Below are 17,500 nucleotides of genomic sequence, written 5' to 3' on the forward strand. Positions count from 1 at the left end.
GTCCCATGGGTTAGGGTGGGTGTTCTGTCTGTGTCTCATGGGTTAGGGTGGGTGTTCTGTGCTCTGTCTGTGTCTCATGGGTGAGGGTGGGTGTTCTGTCTGTGTCTCATGGGTTAGGGTGGGTGCTCTGTCTGTGTCTCATGGGTTAGGGTGGGTGTTCTGTCTGTGTCTCATGGGTTAGGGTGGGTGTTCTGTCTGTGTCTCATGGGTTAGGGTGGGTGTTCTGTCTGTGTCTCATGGGTTAGGGTGGGTGTTCTGTCTGTGTCTCATGGGTTAGGGTGGGTGTTCTGTCTGTGTCTCATGGGTTAGGGTGGGTGTTCTGTCTGTGTCTCATGGGTTAGGGTGGGTGTTCTGTCTGTGTCTCATGGGTTAGGGTGGGTGCTCTGTCTGTGTCTCATGGGTTAGGGTGGGTGTTCTGTGTGAGGAGCTGGTCACAGATAGAGTGAAAGTGTTATATTAGGCCTATTATTTATGCTATATATATCATTATTGTGTCACAGTCAAAGACATTGCGCAGCAGCGGGCAAATGCATGCTGGGTGGGGAGAGAGAGAGAGAGAGAGAGAGAGAGAGACTGCGTGTTAAAAACCAAATATACTCATCGTTACTTGCGCAAGCAGAGCGCGCAAGTAATAATTTCGCCCGGTCTTCGTTCACCGCGACAGCCAACCCGCCATTTTATGCGTATGCCAATAAAACAGCAAATCTGTGCCTGGTTTGCTGGGACCAGATCACATAAATGACCATATGTCTTATGTCATCATTTAGAGCTAGTCATACGTATACTATATACATAATCAGTAAAATAAAATAGCAAATTGTGCCTGGTCTGCTGGGACCAGAGTATGTGGTGTGTATATGTATGACTAGCTCTAAATGATGACGTAAGAAATATGGTCATTTATGTGATCTGGTCCCAGCAAACCAGGCACAAATCTGCAGTTTTATTGGCATACGCATAAAATGGCGGGTTGGCTGTCGCGGTTTTTGCCGCAAAGTAACCACAGTATACCGCTAATCAACTTACAACTACATACTCTATATAGTATGTATATGTATACGTATGTCTTACGTCATCATTTAGAGCTAGTCATACGATACGTATACTATATACATAATCAGTAAAATAAAATAGCAAATTGTGCCTGATCTGCTGGGACCAGAGTACATCGTGTTTATATGTATGACTAGCTCTCAATGATGACGTAATAAATATGGTCATTTGTGTAGTCTGGTCCCAGCAAACCAGGCACAAATCTGCTGTTTTATTGGCATACGCATAAAATGGCGGGTTGGCTGTCGCGGTTTTTGGCGCAAAGTAACCACAGTATACCGCTAATCAACTTACAACTACATACTCTATATAGTACAAGTAAGACGCGCAAACGCGGGAAGCGAACGCAGCTTGTGTGTGTGTGTGGTTGTTTGTGTGTGTGTGTGTGTGTGTGTGTGTGTGTGTGTGTGTGTGTGTGTGTGTGTGTGTGCTACAGCTGCGCCCTGTGTGTGTGTGTGTGTGTGTGTGTGTGTGTGTGTGTGTGTGTGTGTGTGTGCTACAGCTGCGCCCTCTGGTGGCGGGCGGGTGGTGTCACAGCGGGACAGACACACACAGACACACAGACACACAGACATGATCAGCAGGGTCTCATAGTTAGTGCTCATTGCATTCGCAATAAGTATGTATACGTATGTCTTACGTCATCATTTAGAGCTAGTCATACGTATACTATATACATAATCAGTAAAATAAAATAGCAAATTGTGCCTGATCTGCTGGGACCAGAGTACGTGGTGTGTATATGTATGACTAGCTCTCAATGATGACGTAAGAATTATGGTCATTTGTGTAGTCTGGTCCCAGCAAACCAGGCACAAATCTGCTGTTTTATTGGCATACGCATAAAATGGCGGGTTGGCTGTCGCGGTTTTTGGCGCAAAGTAACCACAGTATACCGCTAAACAACTTACAACTACATACTCTATATAGTATATGTATATGTAATGTATACGTATGTCTTACGTCATCATTTAGAGCTAGTCATACGTATATGATATACATAATCAGTAAAATAAAATAGCAAATTGTGCCTGGTTTGCTGGGACCAGAGTACATGGTGTGTATATGTATGACTAGCTCTCAAAAGTGTATTTCTTATATAGATAGAAACTTGAACCATACTTAATAATACTAGGTGTTTATATGCATGAAGTAGGTAGGTAGCAAATAGTTACACCTAATAATTATACATTTCAAACGTTCCTTCACAGATATACAGAGATTTGACAGTTTACAGCGGTCGAAAGTACTTGCGCGCTCTGCTTGCGCACTAGTTGGCCATTTGTGGCCTACTAGTGTGCAACAAGCAAGTATGCACTCGACAGAGTGCAGTTCTAGTTGTGTTCTGTTTCACGTTATTGCTTATTAACGCACACAGGGAAAAGCAACAAGGGGTTTAGAAGCGAAAATGTCCACTGTGCGGAAAAGGAACTCGATCCACGCATGCACTTCTCAGAGTGATTAGCCTACTGATGATTGACAGGTGCGTGCCTGATGATGTCTGTTGGAGAGAGTGAGACTGACTCTATGGTGCTTGTCCAGCGCATGGAAATTATACGTTCTCATCAGACATTTATATTTTGCTAAACTGTATAGGCTATATAAGCTCTGTATCTGGTTAATTGCGGGAGGATGCGCTGTTTTTTTTTAGGCGACTGACTGTCGAACTTACCGACCGCCATGTCGGATCACCGACCGACGTGTCAAGACATGCCCTTGCTGCAGAGTCATGCTCTGCTATAAAGAGACTGGAGACTCATTAAGCCATAATGTCATTACAATACAAAGATACAACTCTCATCCAATTACTGTGCACGCGCGTGTATCATGAGCGTGTGTGTGTGTGTGTGTGTGTGTGTGTGTGTGTGTGTGTGTGTGTGTGTGCGCGTGCGTGCGTGTGTGTGTGTGTGTGTGTGTGTGTGTGTGTGTGTGTGTGTGTGTGTGTGTGTGTGTGACTGTGCGTTCGTGCGTGCTTAGAAGGTTAACTGTAATAAGTTAATTGCAAACACTCTCACATGGTTAGATAGAACTGCCTTTATTGGCAGTTTAAGAAAATTACAGAAAATGACATCATTTACAAAAACGCCAAATGGACTTAGACACAAAAAAGCCTTTGCTTGTTTCCATTGTGGAATGGAATGCATGTTTCATCACCAAAGGAATGAATGGAATGCATGTTTCATCACCAAAGGAATCTGCCATGAATAAAGATGACTTGTACCAGAGAACAGATAGAACAGATAGAGATAGAACAGATAGTACAGATAGAGAGTGAAAGGAGATCTGGGAGATAAACATGGAGGTCAGTTTGTGTGTGTGTGTGTGTGTGTGTGTGTGTGTGTGTGTGTGTGTGTGTGTGTGTGTGTGTGTGTGTGTGTGTGTGTGTGTGTGTACATCAGTGTGAAGTCAGACTATAGGTCCCTGCTGCATCACAGAGCGCGTTTTTCGGATTTTCCCGAAAAACGCGTTCAGTGTGCAATGGTGTTAAATTTACATATTTATATGCAACGACCTAAACGCCTGGCTCTCTGTGTCTGTCTGTGGTGTCAGACTAACTCTGTGTCTGTCTGTGGTGTCAGACTAACTCTGTGTCTGTCTGTGGTGTCAGACTAACTCTGTGTCTGTCTGTGTTGTCAGACTAACTCTGTGTCTGTCTGTGTTGTCAGACTAACTCTGTGTCTGTCTGTGGTGTCAGACTAACTCTGTGTCTGTCTGTGGGGTCAGACTAACTCTGTCTGTCTGTGGTGTCAGACTAACTCTGTGTCTGTCTGTGTTGTCAGACTAACTCTGTGTCTGCCTGTGGTGTCAGACTAACTCTGTGTCTGTCTGTGGGGTCAGACTAACTCTGTCTGTCTGTGGTGTCAGACTAACTCTGTGTCTGTCTGTGTTGTCAGACTAACTCTGTGTCTGTCTGTGTTGTCAGACTAACTCTGTGTCTGTCTGTGGGTTCAGACTAACTCTGTGTCTGTCTGTGGTGTCAGACTAACTCTGTGTCTGTCTGTGGGGTCAGACTAACACTGTGTCTGTCTGTGGGGTCAGACTAACACTGTGTCTGTCTGTGGGGTCAGACTAACTGTGTCTGTCTGTGGGTTCAGACTAACTCTGTGTCTGTCTGTGGTGTCAGACTAACTCTGTGTCTGTCTGTGGGGTCAGACTAACTCTGTGTCTGTCTGTGGGGTCAGACTAACACTGTGTCTGTCTGTGGGGTCAGACTAACACTGTGTCTGTCTGTGGGTTCAGACTAACTCTGTGTCTGTCTGTTGGTTCAGACTAACTCTGTGTCTGTCTGTGGGTTCAGACTAACTCTGTGTCTGTCTGTGGGGTCAGACTAACTCTGTGTCTGTCTGTGGGGTCAGACTAACTCTGTGTCTGTCTGTGGGGTCAGACTAACACTGTGTCTGTCTGTGGGGTCAGACTAACACTGTGTCTGTCTGTGGGGTCAGACTAACTCTGTGTCTGTCTGTGGGGTCAGACTAACTCTGTGTCTGTCTGTGTGGTCAGACTAACTCTGTGTCTGTCTGTGGGTTCAGACTAATGCCTGGCTCTCTGTCTCCTTGTCTCCTTTCCTGTAGGATCTGTCCTTCTCCCTCCTGCTCCACGACCAGCTCACGGTTCCCGGCAGTGACCACAGTGACCACCAGAGGGCGTGGAATGAACGCGACAGCCGCTGCGACGTCTGCTCCACCCACCTGACGCAGCTCAAACAGGAAGCCGTGCACATGGTCCTCACGCTGGACCAATGGGACCTGTCCCCCGCCTCGTCCCCTCCGGCGCTGATTGGTCGGTATGGACCTCAAGGGCCAATGGGAGCAGCGGCTGGGCCGGCGGGGGCGGGGTCAAGGGGGGAGTGGCCGTCTCCTTTCCTGCAACCTTCCTCCTCGGTGGCTTCATCAAGCCCCGCCTTCCAAACCTCAAGTAATGGGACATCTACTGCGAACCACGGACCTTCTGGACCTTCCACACCCAGCCACGGACCTCCTACACCCAGCCATGGTCCTTCTGGAACTTCCACAACCAGCCATGGACCTCCTGGAACTTCCACAACCAGCCACGGACCTTCTGGAACTTCCACAACCAGCCACGGACCTTCTGGACTTTCCACACCCAGCCACGGACCTCCTACACCCAGCCATGGTCCTTCTGGTCCTTCCACACCCAGCCACGGACCTCCTGGAACTTCCACAACCAGCCACGGACCTTCTGGACCTTCCACACCCAGCCACGGACCTCCTACACCCAGCCATGGTCCTTCTGGTCCTTCCACACCCAGCCATGGACCTTCTGGTCCTTCCACACCCAGCCATGGACCTCCTACACCCAGCAATGGGGGTCAGGTCCATGGAGCAGCAGCAGCAGGGCATAGGCTCGGCTCCAAGCCCGTCTCCCTGGGCCTCGGAGGTGGGCTGGACAGAAGGAGCGGCTCCCCTAGTTCAGGACGACCAAGCGGAGCCCAGCAGCAGCTGACCGGTGTCCAGAGTGTCCAGAGTCCTGCTCCCGGCCCGGTGTTGAGCACAGCAGCTCTACAGGCTCACCAGTACCTGAGCAGAGCTAATGGAGGGGTCACCTTGTACCCATACCAGGTAGGCCATTAACCCATTTAGGCCTGACGTCGAAATTTAAAAAATGTATTTTTAAAAATGTCTTATTTTCTGAAAAAGCTCATGTTTCTATATCAGCGGTTCTCAATATTTCATGTCAAGGATCCCAAAAAGTATAATGTAGAATTGACCGCCGACCCCCATCTGAAAATATGTTGTTCCAGGGACACCCCCTCAGAAGCAAAGATTTGATTTTAAAACTAAAACTCTGAAAGAATATATATTCAAAGATTTGAGGCACATTTTCACGATAAAAAAAAAATAGCAGACCTACAAGCTCATAGGGCGACACTCGGTGCCGCGCTATGAGCTTGTAGATCTGTTATTTTTCAATAGCTAAAATATAATGTTTAAAACACCAAAAGGGGTTCCCTCCCAAAAATGGGTTAATAATGAAAACTAAATAACTTTAGTGTGTACTTGATTGGAGGTCAGACATTCACCATTGAGAACCAAAATGTAATTTATTTATTATTTGTGAATATAATGGGCTATTTGGGGTTTACGGTATACGACTGGTGAGAGTACCTGAGCTATGCTAATGCTATTCGTCTAACTGAGTGTACTACAGTACAGTAGTGCACTGCACTGCAGTATTACAGTCTAGTGCGTGCGTGCGTGCGTGTGTAGAGATGTAATAATTCATACGGTGATAATTGGGACTCTGGGGACACCTCCCTTCCCTTTCTCTCTCATGTGGTTAAGGTCAGGATAGTGTAGGATATACACTAGTCCAACAGAAGGAGACTAGAAGCATCAGCTGTGAACGTGGCATGAGAGGAGGGTAGGGAGAATAGTCCAACAGAAGCTTAGGGGGGATGGAAGTGATAGAGAGACGTGTACGACAACATGACTACAGTGTTCTAGTGTGTATAGGAGAGGAATGAACGACATTACTACAGTGTTCTACCACGTGCGCATGTGTGCGTACGCATGTGCAAACATGCAAACGCATGTGCACGCACGCACACACCTTTATTGCAGCAGGTGTTTGATTTATCTCGTCTGCTGTGTGGCTGCTGCTGTGTGTGTGTGTGTGTGTGTGTGTGTGTGTGTGTGCGCTCTGCAGCTCATAAAGAACAATAATCAATAATCCATATCCGTATTTCATGCCTGGCTCGCCTGCATCATACACGTGCACAAATGCATGCATTGCACGTACACAGAAATGCACGCACGGCCACACACACTAGAGAGATGGAGAGTAGAGGGATGGACTCCAGATATACTCTGTCTTTCTCATTTCTCTTTGGTCTGACATCACACACACTCACACAGCACTAACGTCACACACAGTCTCGCTTCTGTCATCTTCCATTTGGGAACAAACACTCTCTCCTTCTCATCTGTTTGTTCTGATCCCTCGATCTGTCTGTCAGAGAGAGAGAGAGAGAGAGAGAGAGAGAGAGAGAGAGAGAGAGAGAGAGATCAGAGAGAGGATTGCCATGGGCACACTTCCCATACATTGCTCCTGCTTTGACATATAGCAAATGTCTGCTTGCTTTTTAGTCTACTAGGAATTTCCATTGCTTAGTTTTTATTTATTAGTCCTTATCGGTCGCGTTCCTGTTCTCCGTTTGAGCTTCTCCGGTAGTGGGTACTGTATTTATGAGCATTGTATGTCTGTTTTTTTTCTTTGTGTATTTTTTGTTACTGGCAGAGCTGTGTCACTTATTTTGCCTCTTGTCTTGGCCAGTTCACACTGTGTAAAAGAGACTTCAGTCTCAATGAGATCAGAGAGAGACAGAGAGAGAGAGAGAGAGAGAGAGAGAGAGAGAGAGAGAGAGAGAGAGAGAGAGAGAGACAGAGACAGAGACAGAGAGAGACAGAGACAGAGACAGAGACAGAGACAGAGACAGAGACAGAGACAGAGACAGAGACAGAGACAGAGACAGAGACAGAGACAGAGACAGAGACAGATAGACAGAGAGAGAGAGACAGAGAGACAGAGAGAGAGAGACAGACAGAGAGAGAGAGATCAGAGAGAGACAGAGAGAGAGAGACAGAGACAGAGACAGAGACAGAGACAGAGACAGAGAGGCAGATAGACAGAGACAGAGAGACAGACAGAGAGAGAGAGACAGACAGAGAGAGAGAGATCAGAGAGAGAGATGGCGTTGGGTTCCATTTAGAGAGCCTGGGAGAATTTCAGAGAAGTCAAAACTTCAAAAATAGATTAAGAATCACACCAGTGTGAACCAAGTGGTGCAACTCCCGTCTATTGGTTCTCTGTATCGTTCCAATTTGTATCATTCCAATTTCTTCTCTGTATCGTTCCAATTTCTTCTCTGTATCGTTTGCGTCCAGCAGGTGGCAGCCATGTCACATACTTCTGTCGTTCCAATTTCACGCATGCGCACACCACTCGCTCACCACAGGTTACAGGTACATCACAAACAGGTACACAGCTACACGGACATTGCATGCTGGATGTAGAAGTGGTTGCACCACTTAAAAATACTTGACGGCAAAACGCTGATTATAGCACCGCTTCGCACACTTTTCTCCTATACCGCTATACTTTATGCATCTCTGAAACATCTCATCAGCACTCAAGCGTCGCTAGATTTGTCTGTGACCAGCGGTCTGTGACCAGCTGTCTGTGACCAGCTGTCTGTGACCAGCTGTGTCTACTGGATAGAGGATTACCTGTCAAAAGACCCTATGGGTACCTATGGGTACCAATGGGTACCTATGGGTACCACCGTCCATAATACAGCAACAGTAACCAAGTTTTCCGACAGGGGCTACAGCTAACCGTTGCCTAACATTCATTATTACGTTTACAAGGGCCTAACATCACTGATTTGCGCAAATCAGTGCCCTTGTAAACGTAATAATGAATCTTAGGCCCTGGTAAATGTAATAATGAATGTTAGGCCCTGGTAAACGTAATAATGAATGTTACGTCCTGGTAAACGTAATAATTAGGTCCTGGTAAACGTAATAATGAATGTTAGGTCTTGGTAAACGTAATGATGAATGTTAGGTCCTGGTAAACGTAATAATGAATATTAGGGCCTGGTAAACGTAATAATGAATGTTTGGCCCTGGTAAACGTAATAATGAATGTTAGGCTCTGGTAAACTTAATAATGAATGTTACGCCCTGGTAAACGTAATAATGAATGTTACGCCCTGGTAAACGTAATAATGAATGTTAGGCCCTGGTAAACGTAATAATGAATGTTAGGGCCTGGTAAACGTAATAATGAATGTTAGGCTCTGGTAAACGTAATAATGAATGTTAGGGCCTCATGGTAAACGTAATAATGAATGTTAGGCCCTGGTAAACGTAATAATGAATGTTAGGCTCTGGTAAACGTAATAATGAATGTTACGCCCTGGTAAACGTAATAATGAATGTTAGGGCCTGGTAAACGTAATAATGAATGTTAGGCTCTGGTAAACGTAATAATGAATGTTAGGGCCTCATGGTAAACGTAATAATGAATGTTAGGCCCTCATGGTAAACGTAATAATGAATGTTAGGCCCTCATGGTGAACGTAATAATGAATGATAGGCCCTGGTAAACGTAATAATGAATGTTAGGCCCTGGTAAACGTAATGATGAATGTTAGGACCTGGTAAACGTAATAATGAATGTTAGGACCTGGTAAACGTAATAATGAATGTTAGGCCCTGGTAAACGTAATAATGAATGTTAGGCCCTGGTAAACGTAATGATGAATGTTAGGACCTGGTAAACGTAATAATGAATGTTAGGCCCTGGTAAACGTAATAATGAATGTTAGGCCCTGGTAAACGTAATAATGAATGTTAGGCCCTGGTAAACGTAATAATGAATGTTAGGCCCTGGTAAACGTAATAATGAATGTTAGGCCCTGGTAAACGTAATAATGAATGCTAGGCTCTGGTAAACGTAATAATGAATGTTAGGGCCTGGTAAACATAATAATGAATGTTAGGCCCTAGTAAACATAATAATGAATGTTAGGCCCTGGTAAACGTAATAATGAATGTTAGGTCCTGGTAAACGTAATGATGAATGTTAGGTCCTGGTAAACGTAATAATGAATGTTAGGCCCTGGTAAACGTAATAATGAATGTTAGGCCCTGGTAAACATAATAATGAATGTTAGGCCCTGGTAAAAGTAATAATGAATGTTAGGCCCTGGTAAACGTAATAATGAATGTTAGACCCTGGTAAATGTAATAATGAATGTTAGGCCCTGGTAAACGTAATAATGAATGTTAGGCCCTGGTAAACGTAATAATGAATGTTAGGCCCTGGTAAACGTAATAATGAATGTTAGGGCCTGGTAAACGTAATAATGAATGTTAGGCCCTGGTAAACGTAATAATGAATGTTAGGCCCTGGTAAATGTAATAATGAATGTTAGGCCCTGGTAAACGTAATAATGAATGTTAGGCCCTGGTAAACGTAATAATGAATGTTAGGCCCTGGTAAACGTAATAATGAATGTTAGGCCCTGGTAAACGTAATAATGAATGTTAGGGCCTGGTAAATGTAATAATGAATGTTAGGCCCTGGTAAACGTAATAATGAATGTTAGGCCCTGGTAAACGTAATAATGAATGTTAGGCCCTGGTAAACGTAATAATGAATGTTAGGGCCTGGTAAACAAAATAATGAATGTTAGGCCCTGGTAAACGTAATAATGAATGTTAGGCCCTGGTAAACGTAATAATGAATGTTAGACCCTGGTAAACGTAATAATGAATGTTAGGCCCTGGTAAACGTAATAATGAATGTTAGGCCCTGGTAAACGTAATAATGAATGTTAGGGCCTGGTAAACGTAATAATGAATGTTAGGGCCTGGTAAACGTAATAATGAATGTTAGGCCCTGGTAAACGTAATAATGAATGTTAGGCTCTGGTAAACGTAATAATGAATGTTAGGCTCTGGTAAACGTAATAATGAATGTTAGGCTCTGGTAAACGTAATAATGAATGCTAGGCCCTGGTAAACGTAATAATGAATGTTAGGCCCTGGTAAACGTAATAATGAATGTTAGGCTCTGGTAAACGTAATAATGAATGTTAGGCTCTGGTAAACGTAATAATGAATGTTAGGCCCTGGTAAACGTAATGATGAATGTTAGGTCCTGGTAAACGTAATGATGAATGTTAGGTCCTGGTAAACGTAATAATGAATGTTAGGCCCTGGTAAACGTAATAATGAATGTTAGACCCTGGTAAATGTAATAATGAATGTTAGGCCCTGGTAAACGTAATAATGAATGTTAGGCCCTGGTAAACGTAATAATGAATGTTAGGCCCTGGTAAACGTAATAATGAATGTTAGGCCCTGGTAAACGTAATAATGAATGTTAGGCCCTGGTAAACGTAATAATGAATGTTAGGCCGTGGTAAACGTAATAATGAATGTTAGGCCCTGGTAAACGTAATAATGAATGTTAGGCCCTGGTAAACGTAATAATGAATGTTAGGCCCTGGTAAACGTAATAATGAATGTTAGGCCCTGGTAAAAGTAAAAATGAATGTTAGGCCCTGGTAAACGTAATAATGAATGTTCGGCCCTGGTAAACGTAATAATGAATGTTAGGGCCTGTTAAACGTAATAATGAATGTTAGGCTCTGGTAAACGTAATAATGAATGTTAGGCTCTGGTAAACGTAATAATGAATGGTAGGCCCTCATGGTAAACGTAATAATGAATGTTAGGCCCTGGTAAACGTAATAATGAATGATAGGCCCTGGTAAACGTAATAATGAATGTTAGGCCCTGGTAAATGTAATAATGAATGTTAGGCCCTGGTAAACGTAATAATGAATGTTAGGCCCTGGTAAACGTAATAATGAATGTTAGGGCCTGGTAAACGTAATAATGAATATTAGACCCTGGTAAACGTAATAATGAATGTTAGGCCCTGGTAAACGTAATAATGAATGTTAGGACCTGGTAAACGTAATGATGAATGTTAGGCCCTGGTAAACTTAATGATGAATGTTAGGACCTGGTAAACGTAATGATGAATGTTAGGACCTGGTAAACGTAATAATGAATGTTAGGCCCTGGTAAACGTAATGATGAATGTTAGGCCCTGGTAAACGTAATGATGAATGTTAGGCCCTGGTAAACGTAATAATGAATGTTAGGACCTGGTAAACGTAATAATGAATGTTAGGCCCTGGTAAACTTAATGATGAATGTTAGGACCTGGTAAACGTAATGATGAATGTTAGGACCTGGTAAACGTAATAATGAATGTTAGGCCCTGGTAAACGTAATAATGAATGTTAGGACCTGGTAAACGTAATAATGAATGTTAGGCCCTGGTAAACGTAATGATGAATGTTAGGCCCTGGTAAACGTAATGATGAATGTTAGACCCTGGTAAACGTAATAATGAATGTTAGGCCCTGGTAAATGTAATAATGAATGTTAGGTCCTGGTAAACGTAATAATGAATGTTAGGCCTTGGTAAACGTAATAATGAATGTTAGGCCCTGGTAAACGTAATAATGAATGTTAGGCCCTGGTAAACGTAATAATGAATGTTAGGCCCTGGTAAACGTAATAATGAATGTTAGGGCCTGGTAAACGTAATAATGAATGTTAGGCCCTGGTAAACGTAATAATGAATGTTAGGCCCTGGTAAACGTAATAATGAATGTTAGGCCCTGGTTAACGTAATAATGAATGTTAGGCCCTGGTAAACGTAATAATGAATGTTAGGCCCTGGTAAACGTAATAATGAATGTTAGGCCCTGGTAAACGTAATAATGAATGTTAGGCCCTGGTAAACGTAATAATGAATGTTAGGGCCAGGTAAACGTAATAATGAATGTTAGGGCCAGGTAAACGTAATAATGAATGTTAGGCCCTGGTAAACGTAATAATGAATGTTAGGCCCTGGTAAACGTAATAATGAATGTTAGGCCCTGGTAAATGTAATAATGAATGTTAGGCCCTGGTAAACGTAATAATGAATGTTAGGTTCTGGTAAACGTGCAATCTGTGCCACGATATGAGCTATTTTTCAATGGCTAAACTATAACAATGCTTAAAACAACAAAAGGGGTTCCCGCCCCAAAACGGGTTAAAAGAGTCTCTTTGACAAACCACCACCAAACGCTCTTTTTGATACCTGAAATGGAACTCCCTGGCCGCCTCACTTCCTGTACTTTTATATCAGATGTTCCTGGTATACCTCACTTCCTGGAACTATACTGTATTGTTAACATTTCCCCACAGCTCCCCCTATGGTCAAACCTTGTAGTTTCTACTAGATGTTGAATATCTCTTCAACATTAAGTTAAATTAGAATAACCTCTCTCTCTCTTCCTCTCTCGCCTGTCTCTGCTTCTCCTCACAGATCTCTCAGATGATCTCAGACGGTTCTAGAGAAGGATCTACGGAGGCCGCGCTGAACCGCTACAACACACACTCACCCTCACACACTCTCACTCACACACACACGCACTCACCCTCACACACTCAGCACACTCCCACACACACACACTCACCCTCTCACACACACTCACCCTCTCACACACACTCACCCTCTCACACACACTCACCCTCTCACACTCAGCACACTCCCACACACACACACTCACCCTCTCACACACACTCACCCTCTCACACACACTCACCCTCTCACACACACTCACCCTCTCACACTCAGCACACTCCCACACACACACACTCACCCTCTCACACACACTCACCCTCTCACACTCCAGCCGTTTCCACCTCCACCAGGAGCACCTCAGCGACTGCGTCGTTCTTTGCCAGGTGAGTTCAGAGTGTCACAACACAATATACACACGCTACACGCTACACACTACACGCTACACGCTGCACACTACACGCTACACGCTGCACGCTACACGCTACACACTACACGCTACACGCTGCACGCTACACGCTGCACGCTACACGCTAATCACTACACGCTACACGCTAATCACTACACGCTACACACTACACAATACCCCCATCTGCTATGCTGCGCTGCTTCGCTGCTATGTTGCACTGCTATGCTGCGCTGCAATACAATACCTTAAACATCTCTTATATTCTGAAAGTACTAAGCACAAAATTCATCGCACGCACAGTGACACCTGAGCCATGGATCATGGCATGGTCTCACAGCTGGTAAGACCCGCAATAAATGTTCTCTCAGACGGATGTGTGTATGTTTGGAAACTGGACCAGGTGTGTGTGTGTGTGTGTGTGTGTGTGTGTGTTATTTACGAGCTGCATCTGGCATCTCAAACTTTAAAACATGGACAGGGCTGTGGACACACACGCACACACACACACACACGCACAAACACACGCCCAAACACACGCACAAACACACGCACAAACACACGCACAAACACACGCACAAACACACACACAAACACACACACAAACACACGCACGCACAAACACGCGCACAAACACACGCACAAACACGCGCACAAACACACACACACACACACACACACAAACACACACACGCAGAAAGGCCAGGGAGGAAGGCTTGTACAGTACATCACAGCACAATGTTTCACTTTATATTATATTGTATTCTGCTCTATTAGATCATTTCCTTCAGGGTGTGTGTGTGTGTGTGTGTGTACTGTAAATACCATGTCTGTCTTGATCGGTTACACTGAGGCAGGCAGGCGCGCGCACACACACACACACACACACACACACACACACACACACACACATCTATGTAAAGCGCCTTGGATAAAGGCGCTATATAAATGCACCATTTACCATTTACCATTTACACACACACACACACACACACACACACACACACACACACACACACACACACAGAGAGAGAGAGAGAGAGATCTCCAGGGACAGCTAGTCAAACGGTGGACGATCAGCTCTTCCATGGGTCACTGAGATCACATCTCTCTCTCTCTCTCTCTCTCTCTCTCTCTCTCTCTCTCTCTCTCTCTCTCTCAGGTCACAAGGTCTCTATCTACGTACATACAGTATAATGATCTCTCCTCGCCTCTCATCTCTCTCTCACACACATACAGAAGCACGCACGCACACACACACACACACACACACACACACACACACACACGCACACGCACACACACACACACGCAGCAAGGAAACCCCTTGGCGCGGTAAATTAGTTGTGACAGAAAGAGGGAGATGGAAAGATGATGGATGTAAGCAGTTGGTAATTACTGCTTGTTTTTGATGTTGTAGTTTTGGTCTATTAGCAGGAAACACACTTAGGATCTGTAATTGCAATACAGTTTGTTTGTGTGCATGTGTTCGCGTGTGTGTGTGTGTGTGTGTGTGTGTGTGTGTGTGTGTGTGTGTGTGTGTGTGTGTGTGTGTGTGTGTTGTGTCTGTGCAACACACTCTGGGTGTTAGGAGCAAAATTTGTGGCACTCCCCCTTTAATGTTTATGTTGTACTATATTACTACAAAACAATTTGAAATAAAGGGATTTAAGATCATTAATGCTGGGCTGTTGCCCCGAGTCCAGTGCACTTCCAGGACTTGTCCCCACACCCAATAGAAGTCTATGTAGGAGAGCCTCCATTGGACTGAAGCCCCATGAAGTGACCAATAGAAGTCTATGTAGGAGAGCCTCCATTGGACTGAAGCCCCATGAAGTGACCAATAGAAGTCTATGTAGGAGAGCCTCCATTGGACTGAAGCCCCATGAAGTGACCAATAGAAGTCTATGTAGGAGAGCCTCCATTGGACTGAAGCCCCATGAAGTGACCAATAGAAGTCTATGTAGGAGAGCCTCCATTGGACTGAAGCCCCATGAAGTGAATGCAGTTGTCGTAACATTGTCTATATCTAAGGCTCTGTTTTCTACTCCCCCCACCCCCTCCCCCCCCCCCCCCCTCCTCTCCAGAGCTGCCCAGAAGTTAAATCTATCGTCCAAGAAGAGGAAGCAGAAAGCCGTTGCCACGGTTACGGCTCCAGTGAGGTGGGAGTCGCCGGCGTCATGTGACCCTCCCCTGTTTCCCACCAACTTTAGCTCCGCCCTGCTGATGGCCCCGCCCCCAGCCCCGCCCTGCCTGCTGCGAGCAGCCAATAAGATCAAAGACACTCCCGGACTGGGAAAGGTGAGACGAAAGCATGTGGTTTCAGTAGTTATAATAATATGTGACCCCACGCGATGTACAGACTGCCATTGCGCAAGTTGCAACTGTTCAGGACAGCTGACAAACTTTTTTATTTTTCCTTTTTTATTTTTCTGTCTAAAATGATTTGAAGCTATATTATTATTCATTTAATGTTTGAGCAGGTCTGAAATAAATGTCAGAGCTTGACTAGGCATGTAAACATGACATAATTGTATTAATGTTTAAGTGTAATGATGTTATTGACCGGATTATCTGTAGTCCTCCAGCTGTTAGCTTAAATTGCTAATATTATAAGCTAACCGCATTACTAAAGCCAATGTATTGCGGTAAATGCGGCATGTCCGTGGTAAATTACTTATACAAGTGAGTCGCGTTATATTTACCTTAAATACCAGCCAAAGTACATTCCAAATAAACAATTATTAGCCACGTTATGTTGTTATATCAGTTTAATAAGGGGAAATCTTGAAACACTTCCGAGTGCAAGTACATGAACCACGTGACCGGGCTGTTTTCTGCCCCCTCAATAGAGCACCGAAGTCCTGACGTAACTCGCTCATCCCGACGATTCCCCTGGTTCGCGGAAGTAATTTCTCTATGGAGAATAACATGGGGTGATCTTAATATCGTCTACTATAAGCGTTGTGGTCCAAAAATAAACAAGCTGTCTCGGCGTTATTGTCAGGGAGGTGTCTCTGTATCGTTTGCAACAGTCAGTCACTCATATATGATACAGTCTGCTTCTAGCGAAAATCTAACTAATTCAGCAGCAGTAACATTAGTGTTTTCTCTCAGTCAGTTGATTCTTCATATCCATATGAGTGAAGCGGCCGGGGTGACATGTTTTTTTTTCAAACACAGTTGTTATATGAGGCGATCTCAAATCGCCTCAATGGGGATTTCAATGCAACTAAACAAATACATGAACCTGGGGACTGACGCCCTCTACTGAAAGTGATGTCAGACTTCGGTGCTCTATATCGCAACCCAACTATTTTATAAGATGGCTCTCCGCATCATAAGTGCATAATACTTGTTTATTTGGAGTGAACATGACAATGACAAGTAAATAAATATTAACACGACTCCCGTCGATAAGTTATTTAGCCTGGACATTTCCGCATTTAGCATATTGGCCTACTACTTTTTTTAATTTGACACTTTTATAAAGGCTAATTTCCTTACTATACCCTGACCCAGAATTAAAATAGCTTCACTCTTGTTTTTGACTCAATACTGCCCCACCTGGGGGGGGGTAGAGTACCACATTTTAGCAATGAAGAGGAAACAGTGCCCCCAAATGCCACTGACCACAGAACTGCATCTTTGAAGACCAAATTCTCAGATTGCTGTAGCTCTGCAAGACATTACTCTATAAGTATAAGCCATATCTCGAAAACTAGTGGGTCAAACTGCACAACCAATATGTCAATTTGAAGCTATGATTCCCTGCTTTAATATGACATGATAAAAATGAAAATGAAAAAAATCCAATGGCAGTCTCTCGATCAAATTCGGTCACATATGACTATAGAGGATAATATCAATCAATCTGTCAATCAATCTGTCAATCTGTCTGTCAATCTGTCTGTGTGTAACATCTCTGCTGCCCCCTACTGGGGTCTAATAGGGGTCCTGGAGGGAGTTCCAGGTGGTCCCTATAGCTCAATTAGAGATAACCGAATGGACCCTTATGGGTGGCCTTATGGGTGGCCTTATGGGTGGCCTGATACATGTTGATTTGGGGGTCCTTGACAC

The 17,500-nt window shown here is 44.2% G+C and overlaps 1 protein-coding gene across 1 annotated transcript in view; it reads left to right on the plus strand.

The window, feature by feature from the left end:
- Window positions 1-17,500, plus strand: part of kif26ba (kinesin family member 26Ba) — a gene marked incomplete at its 5' end in the record, with an annotated part of 107,224 nt that overhangs the window by 41,052 nt on the left and 48,672 nt on the right. Inside the window, 4 exon segments of the mRNA XM_083759204.1 lie at window positions 4,626-5,633; window positions 12,979-13,059; window positions 13,303-13,400; window positions 15,508-15,721. Of these exon segments, the coding sequence (XP_083615330.1) occupies window positions 4,626-5,633; window positions 12,979-13,059; window positions 13,303-13,400; window positions 15,508-15,721 (1,401 nt within the window).

Source organism: Protomyctophum parallelum (genome assembly GCF_964188405.1).
Source record: "Protomyctophum parallelum genome assembly, chromosome: 2".
Classification (NCBI taxonomy): domain Eukaryota; kingdom Metazoa; phylum Chordata; class Actinopteri; order Myctophiformes; family Myctophidae; genus Protomyctophum; species Protomyctophum parallelum.